At 56.8% G+C, this 10,470-nt stretch overlaps 2 protein-coding genes across 7 annotated transcripts in view; one reads left to right on the forward strand and one right to left on the reverse strand.

Annotated features, from left to right (window-relative positions):
• Positions 1-6,926, forward strand: part of LOC100155138 (tubulin alpha-3 chain) — a 27,459-nt gene extending 20,533 nt beyond the window's left edge. For 3 of the 4 annotated variants that reach the window (XM_084994063.1, XM_013981444.3, XM_021073410.2), the window contains 2 exons: positions 187-867; positions 2,814-3,194. In XM_084994063.1, the coding sequence (XP_084850189.1) occupies positions 187-867; positions 2,814-3,110 (978 nt within the window). In that variant the 3' untranslated portion in view covers positions 3,111-3,194. Of the gene's footprint in view, positions 1-186; positions 868-2,813; positions 3,195-3,719; positions 3,828-4,993 lie in introns of those variants that run through there. The other variant, XR_014826094.1, reaches the window with a different exon arrangement.
• On the reverse strand, positions 4,178-10,420 carry LOC100153925 (mitotic-spindle organizing protein 2B). Of its 3 annotated transcripts, none has more exons than XM_005654102.4 (4): positions 9,912-10,420; positions 9,671-9,819; positions 8,726-8,905; positions 4,178-4,404 (listed from the first exon to the last, which is right to left on the reverse strand). In XM_005654102.4, exons 1-4 carry the CDS (start codon positions 10,073-10,075, stop codon positions 4,250-4,252), a joined length of 648 nt encoding a protein of 215 aa, XP_005654159.1. In that variant the 5' UTR covers positions 10,076-10,420; the 3' UTR covers positions 4,178-4,249. The 3 variants fall into 3 exon arrangements, with proteins under 3 accessions (XP_005654159.1, XP_001929635.1, XP_013836907.1); XM_013981453.3 differs by lacking the exon at positions 4,178-4,404 and adding an exon at positions 5,166-5,303; XM_001929600.3 differs by lacking the exon at positions 8,726-8,905.
• Positions 10,421-10,470: the final 50 nt, after the last annotated feature.

The following is a 10,470-nucleotide window of genomic DNA, read 5'->3' on the forward strand; positions in this document are numbered from 1 at the left end:
GCAGCACCACGAGGCCCGCCAGGCCCTTCCTTCGCAGTGTGGCTGGGGCACGTCCCTGCGTCTGACCTCTAAGGGTGACTTGTGCTCCCTGTGGACACCGTGAACCCGAGTCAGCTTGCGGGGGCAAGGAGGGCGCCTGGCCGTGGCCTGGGCGGGTGTGGACCCACGGCCTCTGCTCTCCCGCAGGCGGACCTGTGCACGGGGCTGCAGGGCTTCCTCATCTTCCACAGCTTTGGGGGCGGCACCGGCTCGGGCTTCGCATCTCTGCTCATGGAGCGGCTCTCGGTGGACTACGGCAAGAAGTCCAAGCTGGAGTTCGCCATTTACCCGGCCCCCCAGGTCTCCACGGCCGTGGTGGAGCCCTACAACTCCATCCTGACCACGCACACGACCCTGGAGCACTCGGACTGCGCCTTCATGGTGGACAACGAGGCCATCTACGACATCTGTCGGCGCAACCTGGACATCGAGCGGCCCACCTACACCAACCTCAATCGTCTGATCGGGCAGATCGTGTCCTCCATCACAGCCTCCCTGCGCTTCGACGGGGCCCTCAACGTGGACCTGACGGAGTTCCAGACCAACCTGGTCCCCTACCCCCGCATCCACTTCCCCCTGGCCACCTACGCCCCGGTCATCTCGGCCGAGAAGGCCTACCACGAGCAGCTGTCTGTGGCCGAGATCACCAACGCCTGCTTCGAGCCGGCCAACCAGATGGTCAAGTGTGACCCTCGCCACGGCAAGTACATGGCCTGCTGCATGCTGTACAGGGGAGACGTGGTCCCCAAAGACGTCAACGCGGCCATCGCCACCATCAAGACCAAGCGCACCATCCAGTTTGTGGACTGGTGCCCGACTGGGTTCAAGGTAGGCTGGGCAGCAGCGAACGTTCACCTTTAACCCCGGGGGCAGACCCTGGGATGGAGTGCTGCCCCCTTGCAGATGGCCCCCTGTTCCGAGTCAGCCGGGCTCTGTCAGGGCCCACTAGCCATTGGAACAATTCATTCACTGGTGTCTCTGCAACTCCCTGAGTCATCCCAGGATGTATCTGTGGAGTGTACTGTTTACAGAAATTATCCGGAATAGTGTTTGGGTGGTAGCAGCATTGTGGAAATCTAGGTTGACTGAGATACAACACATCCAGACCTCCTGTTGTGGCACGTAGGAAATAAATCTGACTAGTATCCATGAGGATGTGGGTTTGATCCCTGGCCTCACTAAGTGGGTTAAGGATCCGGTGTTGCCATGAGCTGTGGTGTAGGTTGCAGATGCATCTTGGATCCTGCATGGCTGTGGCTGTGGCGTAGGCTGGCAGCTGTAGCTCCGATTCGACCCCTAACCTCGGAATTTCCATGTGCTGGTGTGGCCCTAAAAAGCCAAAAAAAAAAAAGAAGAAAGAGGAGTTCCAGTCATAGTGAGACAGAAGCAAGTCCGACTAGGAACCATGACGTCATGGGTTTGATCCCTGGCCTCAGTCAGTAGCCTAAGGATCCGTTGTCTTGAGCTGTGGTGTTAGTGGCAGGCTTGGCTCAGATACTGCATTGTTGTGTGGAGCTTCTGAGTTGCAGAACTGTCCTGAATCTCTGTGGCAAAGTAGCAGCCTTGAGGCACTGTGGCCATGTGGCCTGGGTTGGCCGCGGATGCAGCTTGCTGCAGCCTTCCATGGGTGCAGGAAAGAGCCTTGCTCCCATCCTTGATTCCTAAACCCACTCAGCTTTTTCCCTCTGGGACCAGAGCTGTGCTTCCCTGAGCCTCACTATTCTTGTGTCTGCTGGCTCTCACCCTCTCTGTGGTGCTGGGTTCCCAACTCAGACTTTCTACTCCAGGGGTCAGCATAGCTGGCAGACTAGTCACCAACTTTTTTTTTTCTTTTTGGTCTTTTTGCCTTTTCTAGGGCCGCTCCCACGGCATATGGACATTCCCAGGCTCAGGGTCTAATCGGAGCTGTAGCCGCTAGCCTACGCCAGAGCCACAGCAATGCCGGATCCGAGCCACATCTGCAACCACGATTGAGCCACGATGGGAATTCCCCAGTCACCAACTCTTGTGAATGAAGTTTCATGTGACATAGCTGTCCTTGTTCACTGGTACACTGTCACACTGGCACATTGCTCTTGTGCTACAAAGACACAGTTGAGTAGCTGTGACAGGCTCCATGGCCCAGCAGCCAAGAATGTACCATCTTGCCCTTGCAGACAAAGTTTGTTGACCCTGAATATTCTGCCCAAACCTCTGGTTTGTGATCCCTTACCGCTGCTTGGATTGCCTGCCCCTTTGTCCTCGGGCAGGAACCACCTCTGCCCCCACATACAGCATGCATGTGGGCCATGTCCTGTGGTAGTGGTGGCAATGTCTGGGACCTCTGGTAGTGTACCTGTCACTGCTACGCAGTTTGGTGGGAAAGCAGGGGATGTGACCCTGCCTCATGACTCCACAGTTGTGTCCTCTGAACCTGCCTGGTGGGAAAAGGCTTCAGCCACAGATATTAATTCCCATCTTGTCAAAGCCTCTGGAGAAAATAATGCGTGAAGAATCCCAAGCAGTGTCCCTTCTCAGAGAGAAGACAGTCCTTTCACCTGGGCACCTATCACATGTCAGTTCCTGGCACACAGCCCCTTTGCCACCTTGGGGTTGAACCAGGTAGCAGGCTCTAGGGCTCCTTTTCCCTGCTTTCCTTGTCTGGAAACTGGCACTAAGCAGAGTGCAGGGTGCACCCAGCCTCCCCCAGGTTGCCAGCAAGCATCTTTGTGCCTTGTTTCCATGAACTCAGCCATTTCTGTGTTTGATGAAAGCTTTCTTCCCCTCTCCGGCAGGTAGGCATCAACTACCAGCCCCCCACGGTGGTCCCAGGGGGAGACCTGGCCAAGGTGCAGCGGGCCGTGTGCATGCTGAGCAACACCACGGCCATCGCCGAGGCCTGGGCCCGCCTGGACCACAAGTTCGACCTCATGTATGCCAAGCGTGCCTTCGTGCACTGGTACGTGGGGGAAGGCATGGAAGAGGGCGAGTTCTCGGAGGCCAGGGAGGACCTGGCGGCTCTGGAGAAAGATTACGAAGAGGTGGGCGTGGACTCGGTAGAAGCAGAGGCTGAGGAGGGGGAGGAGTACTGAGTGGGAAGGCAAGGTGTGGCCCCCCCTTTCACCCTGCGCTGTAACGTTCCAGATGTGTTTACCTATTAAAGTTTCTGAATTAAACCTCTGTCTCGTGCTCAGCTGGAATGCACTCTGCCCACAGAGGCAGGGAAGATCCCTGCCGGGCTGCATGGACAGCTGTCTAGCTACATAGGTGGTGTTGCTGTGTGGCTGGGCCCATGCTTATGTGAGGAGCTGGTGCTTCTGTGACATGACTGGGGAAGGAGTCAGTGTTTCCAATTCAAGTTTGTGGTTTTTTTGTTTTTTTTTGTTTTTTGTCTTTTGTCTTTTTTTAGGGCTGTACCTGTGGCATATGGAGGTTCCCAGGCTAGGGGTTGAATCAGAGCCTAGTCCAGAGCCACAGCAACGCCAGATCCGAGCCGCATCTGCGACCTACACCACAACTCATGGCAACGCCAGATCCTTAACCCACTGAGTGAGGCCAGGATCGAACCCGCAACCTCATGGTTCCTAGTCGGACTCGTTTCCGCTGCACCATGACAGGAACTCCTCAAGTTTTAAAAATATAAAGTTTGACAAATTCTAGAAAAAGAGTTAGGCTTTTCAATTGAATTTGATGTTTTTCAGACTTCTCTATTGATGGAACATGTGGACTACAGCATAAAAGCTTATTGCTGGAATTTGAAAAAGCTGAGGTTTATGGAAGGGGGGTGTCCACAAAACCTGTAAAACCAGGTAAAATGTGTCAGGTCAGGTCATTTGGAGGGGGGGTTAATGGATTCTCGTGGCATACACATCCCATGGAAGGTGAAAAGCTCTCGGTTACGCCCACTCCATGCTCAAACCCTTGTGGTACTGACAGCCCTGGGAGGCCTCAACACGCTAGGCCTTTGCTTCATCCAGAGACCTGGTAGTACAGACATTTTCTCTCAGGCCCAAAAATGAGGTCCAGGAGGTGGTGGTACAGGTTGAGGTCACTTGGTTCGTTCAGCTGGGGTATAACAAGGACCTGATTCTAAACCTAAATTCTCAATCTTTGTGCCTTAATGTATTCAAAAGGTGACAGAAGATGCCTCTAATGGACCTGCAGTTTTTCAGTAAGTTTATTCCAACGGGAGGAAACAAGAGGCAGGCTGTATACATAGGGAGCCTCCCACTCAGGTGCTCCGTGTGGGGCTCTTCCCTGGCCCGCCCCCCTTGGGCAGCCTGGTGGCACTGGGCTGGCGGGGCATCCTCTGGCTGGATCCTTCCCGGCCGCTGCGTTCTGCCAGCGCTGGGCCACCGCCCAGAGCACTGCTCCCTCTGTTTCTCCCTGAGCAAACAGAGCACAGGTGTTAGCAACAGGGGCAGAGGCCAGCCTCACAGCATGTAATGTCTGGGGCACAGGAGCAGCGGTCATGTCTAGTGTGTCTTTTTTTCCCCCCTCTTTTTAGGGGTGCACCTGTGGCATATGGAAGTTCCCAGGCTAGGGGTCGAATTGGAGGTGCCACAGCAATGCAGGATCTGAGCAGTGTCTGTGACCTACACCACAGCTCATGGCAATGCTGGATCCTTAACCCACTGAGTAAGGCCAGGGATCAAACCCACATCCTCATGGATACTAGTCAGGTTCGTAACCCACTGAGCCACAACGGGAACTCCACATCTGTTATATTCCTAGCCCAGAGGCTAGAGCTGAACATGGCCTGGTAGAGGGCAAGAGGCCCGAGGGCAGCCTGGGCTGGCAGCCGGACTGCAGGAAGCCCTGGGTCTCAACCCCAACTGCCCTCCCAGGCCCTTCCTCCTCCTGGTTGTCCCCATCTGACCCCTTCAGATTGATGACACCAGAAGCAGGTTAGTCAAGCTTTTGGATTTGGATCTGGCATGCCCTTCCTCATCCATTTTCCTCCCTCTCCCCTCAGTACCCTGCAGGTATTCAGTGTTTCACCCGGTCCCGTGATCAGGCTTCTGTGGAGGTTCAGCTGCGGGGGACACTCCCTGAAGCACGTGGCAGTCACATGCAGGTGGAGCAGGGCTGCTCCTGCATCGGAAACTTGCCCTCCTCAGTCTGTCTGGTGTAGACAGCTGGGAAGATCTGCAGCCGTGCCTGGGTGATGGTATCGGTGAGATGGAGAGGATCCAGGGGGACAAATGTGCCTGGGCCACAGACCCTCCCCACTCAGGCCCAGTTCTGACCAGGGCGCGTGTCCTTGCTGGTTCTTGTCATGTAGCCTGCGGTGGGGAATGGCGAGTTCTTAGAGCAAAGACCTGCATTTGAGACTCAAGGCCATGCTCTCTAATTTCAACAACTAGAGAAATGCTGGCCTTTCTCAAGACCCCTTTTGGCACATTATTCCTTGGAGAGCAGGGGGTCAGAACCCCCACAGCCTGGAGCTCCCCAGCCTTGTGATTCAAAGATATGGCAGGAATGGGTTTGCTTCAGAGGCAAGAGGGAGCAGCCAGTAGTGGGAGCTGGGTGAGCCGGGCTGAATCTGCCTGCCAGTGCTTCCTGAATAAGCATGGAGAGAACCACCAGCCACATCTCCTTTGGCACAGGTGCCCCTGCTCTGGTCCCCACCAATGTCACCTGACTGCACAGGACCCACCTCGCCGCAGTCTTCCATCACATGAGTGCCCTCCCTAGGCCACCCCTACTCCCCCAGGCTGGGCAGGGTGAGTCAGGCCCTGCATGCCTAGGGGCCCCTGAGCATAGCTTTTAGGAGCTAGTCACACTGGCCCCAGCTCCTTCCTGACAGGGTTATTAGGGGTCATGTGGCATGGAAGGAAGGTTGAGACTGTGCCAAGGTGACCACAGGCTGGGGTGGTAAGCAGTAGGGATCTGCTCCCAGTGATGCCCTCTTAAGGGTCAAAGACTGACAAAGGTCACTGAATTTTTTTTTTTTTTTCCTTTTTAGGACCACACCACAGCATATGGAAGCTCCCAGGCTAGGGGTCAAATCAGAGCTACAGCTGCTGGCCTGTGCCACAGTACACTGACGCAGGACCCAAGCCATGTCTGTGACCTACACCACAGCTCACAACAACTCCAGATTCTTGAGCCACTGAGCAGGACCAGGGATCGAACCCACATCCTCATGGATACTATCCAGGTTCATTTCCACTGCATCATAACAGGAATTCAAGGTTATTGAATGTTAAAAATAGTCTGGCTTGCTCTTCTACCTCTAAAATCAGCTGTGGCCACTTGGTGTTGGACGACCCCCTAATGAAGCAAAACCGCCAAATGCACCAGCCCATGGCCACCTATGACTCAGGGGCCTCCTGAAGCTGGGGGGCCACCCAGACCCAGTGGGACCTACTCTGCCATTTACCTTTGGAATGGCCCCCTGGCCCCCAACTCATGCCATCTGCAAGCTCTGCCACAGAGCTGAGCAGGAAGAACTATTCAAAGCCCCAGAGCACTCTCTCCTGAGGGGTGGGTGTGCCACCTCCTGGAGCCACAGGCCAGCCAGCTGCCAAGGCCAAATATCACGGAAGGCACATTGTGTGCAGAAGGGCAGGGAGACAGGTGGGTGAGGACTGAGGGAAAGAAAATACCACAGCCCCACTGTCTGCAAGGCCAGCTGGAAGGGTCTGGTGGCCAGGCGGGTGGGTGGATAGCACACAGCAGGAGCTCAATCAGCACTTCTAAAACATGTACACACATAGACTGATGCACAGTGTTGACTGCAAACATGTACTTTAACCCTTCACTTAGCCCAAGCTTCTGGGGAGGTGACCCCAAGTAGATGTGCCCTGTGATCCTGCCAGGCACACAGCCCCAGAAATGGGCTGCAAGCCACTTGTGGCTCCTTAACTTTCTAGGAGCCACATTAAAAAGAAAGAAACAGAAAATTAACTTCAATACTTTAATTTACTCGAAAGACCCCAATACATCATTGCAGCCTGTAATCAGCAAGAAAATTATCCATGAGGTGTCTGTTCCCATCTGGTGCCAATGCCTGCCAGTGCTGGCATGTGGTGTGCACACCATACTCCACCTTCCCCTTTCTGGGGCACTTTTTTTTTTTTTTTTTTTTTTTTTTTTTTTTAGCTGCACACACAACACGTGGAAATTCCTGGGCCAGAGAACCAGGGACCAAACCCAGGTTGCTGCAGTGACCACGCTGGATCCGTAACCCACTAAACTACAAGAGAACTGCAGGTCTTTTTAAAATGTGTGGTTTCCCTCAACTTCAACAAAAAACACATAACTGAAGCTAACTTCACTCAGAGACTGTGTCCTCTCTGAGATAAGCATCACCCCACTGTACTCGGAGCAGAAACAACCTCTCTGTGCTGGACAGCCAGGCCCCTAAGTGGGTTCCAGCCTTTGATCTGGAGCAACCTCACCCTAATTTTGTGGGAGGCCCAAGGCCAACTGGCCTGAACATTCCCATTCCACCCCTCAGCAGCCTAGGCCACCAAGGTGCCCCCCAGTCAATCAGTACTCACTCTGACAAGGTTCCTTACTTTTTCCACCCCAGATCCTGCCATTACCCAGGGGACCAGAGGTCTGTGTGGACAATGACCTGCAGCCCCAGAGAGCTCTAGCTCATGGCTGGCCTCTGCCTCTTCCTGCACAGCCCTTCACCTGCCCTCTATCCCCACTGGGCACCTCCCCAGGGGCTCTGTGTCCTCATACTTGGGTGGGTGGCTGCCCAGACCAGCAGGACCCAAAGCCAGAGCCCTCAAGTAGAAACAACTCTGTGGGGCCCAGCGCCCCATGCCTCTCCTGACCCTGGCCTGGGGCTTTGCCACCTCCAAGCCCTCTGTGGTGCTCCCAGCCCTGCACCCAACACACCTGCTGCCCAAACCCTCCTCCCTCTCCCTCCCACCAGGCCCCAGCTCAGGCCCTGCCCCCACCCTGCTTAGCCCTTGCTGCACTAGCTAAGCCAGTGCTGTCCTCCACAATTGGATGGGCTGCACTGTCCTCTGCCTTTGCCACTGTCTGTCTGGCCATCTCCCTCACTGGACCAAGAGCCAGTCCACCTTGCAGCCCCACTATGCCCTCAGCACTGAGTGGGCCTGGTACCCTGTCACTAAGCCAAGGAGCAGCAATAGAAGTTCTCTGCCCTGGTCTTTCCCTCCCTCTGCAAACTCGCCTTTAGTCCACCTGCCTCTCGGCTCCTCCTCTGCTCCCCTGGCCCAAGCTCCAAGCATACCTGGAACAGCAAGGTGGGTGATATGGGGAGGGGCACCCATGGGATCTCACACCCTCATAGACAGCTGGCTCTGGGCCCCCAGCCTCACCGTGCCTGGAGGGCACCCCCAGCTCAGGAACCAGGGAGAAGAAGGGACCCATGGTCTGACCTCCCAGGCAGCAAGTCCAGGGGGTGACAGTATCTAAGAATGCAGGTGTCCCTCTCACCTCAGGCTTTACTCTCCACAGCGCGAACTGTCCCTTCCCCGACCCTCAGGTGTCCTCCCCTGGGGCCAGGGCACCTCCGCAGAGCACACAAGTCATACCGGTAGTTAGCCTCTGGGAAGAGGGAGGTTGGGCCCATCACTGCTGTCACTAAGCTGCATGGTGGGATGGCCAGCCAGGTCCTGCTCTTGCAGCTCAATGCTGCTCTAGCTTTCTGGGGGCCATGGTAGTTTCCGTGGAAACAGGAGAGAGCACCAACCCCCAGAGATAAACTAATAAACGCAACCTTCAAAAGGAGAGAACAGGCAGCAAGAGAACCGGAGGGAACCGGGGGGCCCTGGAGAGAGAGGCGAGTGCGAGGCAGCTGGGCCGTGGAGCAGAATCGGAGAGGCCGCAGTCTGCCGGGCCGAGGAAAAGGAGGGCCTTGCAGGGGGGGTACAGTTCTTGGCAGAGAGAAAGGAGGCCTCTGGAGGTCGGAGAGAGACACAAAGAGAGCAGACAGTGTACATCAGTGAGGAGGCCTGCACTCCAGCACTCAAGGCCTCTCAGAATGGGGGCACAGTGCCTGGGGCCCTGGCGCTCCCACCCACAGGGCCTGACTGCCCCTCCACCCAATATCAGCCCCTTCTCAGGGTGTTTCTGGCCAAGGTTCTGCTGCCTTTCAGAGGGTTTCTAAAAATTGGGAGCAGAAGTGACAAGCAAGGAGAGTAAGAGCTCCACCACGTCACCCTGGTCACCAGCACTTGCTCATTTCTCAGCCATGACGGTCCAGACTGAGGTCCATCTGCAGCCCCAAGGATGGAAGCTTAGCTGTTGGGACTCCTGGGCAGGACTTGGGCCGGGTAGGGTGCAGACAAGGGGGCGCAGGAAGGTCTCTTCAGTTGAGGCGACAAGTGCCACGAGAACAGGAACCAAAGCCACTTTGTTTCCATGTTCATGGGATGAAGACAGGAATGCAGAGGTGGCAAGACGCCAGTGTACACAAGTCCCAGAGGAGGCCTGGTCTGCTTTGGCCACCCATCCTGCATCTACCTGATCTGGATGTGCATCCTCGAAGGTGGTAGCAAAGTTGAAGCTGGGGACAGGAGCCCAAAGGGCCAGCCCTTGGAGCAGTCCCGGGACAAAAGCAACAGAAAAGCCTGGCTACTCAGGGCTAAGCAAGCCCCGATGTGCCAGGCACTGCCCACCTCCCGCTCCCGCCCTACACCCGCCGCCCAGGCCCAGCTCTGACCTCGGGTCTCAGGCACGCTGGTCGTGGGCAGGGGCACGGCCACGGGGTCTTGGGGCTCGCTCGCCAGCCGCTGCCCAGCGCACATGGACTTCAGCATCTGGAATACGGCGAGGGGCGCCACGTTCAGCTTTAGCAGGTCCACCAGGATCCTAGAGAGAACAGACCCGGCGCGCGGTGAGCCTTCCTCGCCCGGGCCGTCAGTCCCCCGGAACCCCGAAACCCGACTCCGCCGCGCGCTCACTTGAACACTTCGGGGTCCATGGCGCCGCCCGCAGCCTGAGCCAGCTCGAACAGCTCCGTCTCCTCGGCGCTCAGCACCTTCTTCCGCCGCAGCGCCAGCTTCTGTAGGGCCGCTTCCAGCCCTGGTGGCGCCCCCGGCCCGGGCCCCGCGCCTGGCGCCGCCATCTGCTTGCGGCTGGGTCCCCCACCCGGTACAGCCCCGCCGCGCCCCCTACCGGCCCGCCGCGCCCTCCTCTCCCAGCAGCTCCCCTGCCATCCGGCGCTCAGATCCGGGCCCGGGCGGCGCCGGGCGTTGGAAGGAGACCCGCTCTTCGGCGACTGGTCTTCTCTACGCTCTCACGGCGGTGACGGCATCCAGAGTATCTCACGCTGGCATACCGTGGGCGATCAATAAATGCCCGTTGGACCCAGAGTGTACTGTTTCGCGCCGGGTCCGGTAGGAGGCGCGCCTCTAGGCAGTAACGCACAGGCCTTACGTGCACGCGCGCTCTTTTCCTAGGTGGGCGCCCCCTTGCGGTCCCATAAACCCACGGGACTACACTTTGCGCACGCGCCTTTTA

Source organism: Sus scrofa, chromosome 14 (genome assembly GCF_054392235.1).
Source record: "Sus scrofa isolate SSC_HxYL_T2T_F1_AM1 chromosome 14, Sscrofa_HxYL_maternal_Yorkshire_Landrace_v2.0, whole genome shotgun sequence".
In the NCBI taxonomy this organism is placed as follows: Eukaryota; Metazoa; Chordata; class Mammalia; order Artiodactyla; family Suidae; genus Sus; species Sus scrofa.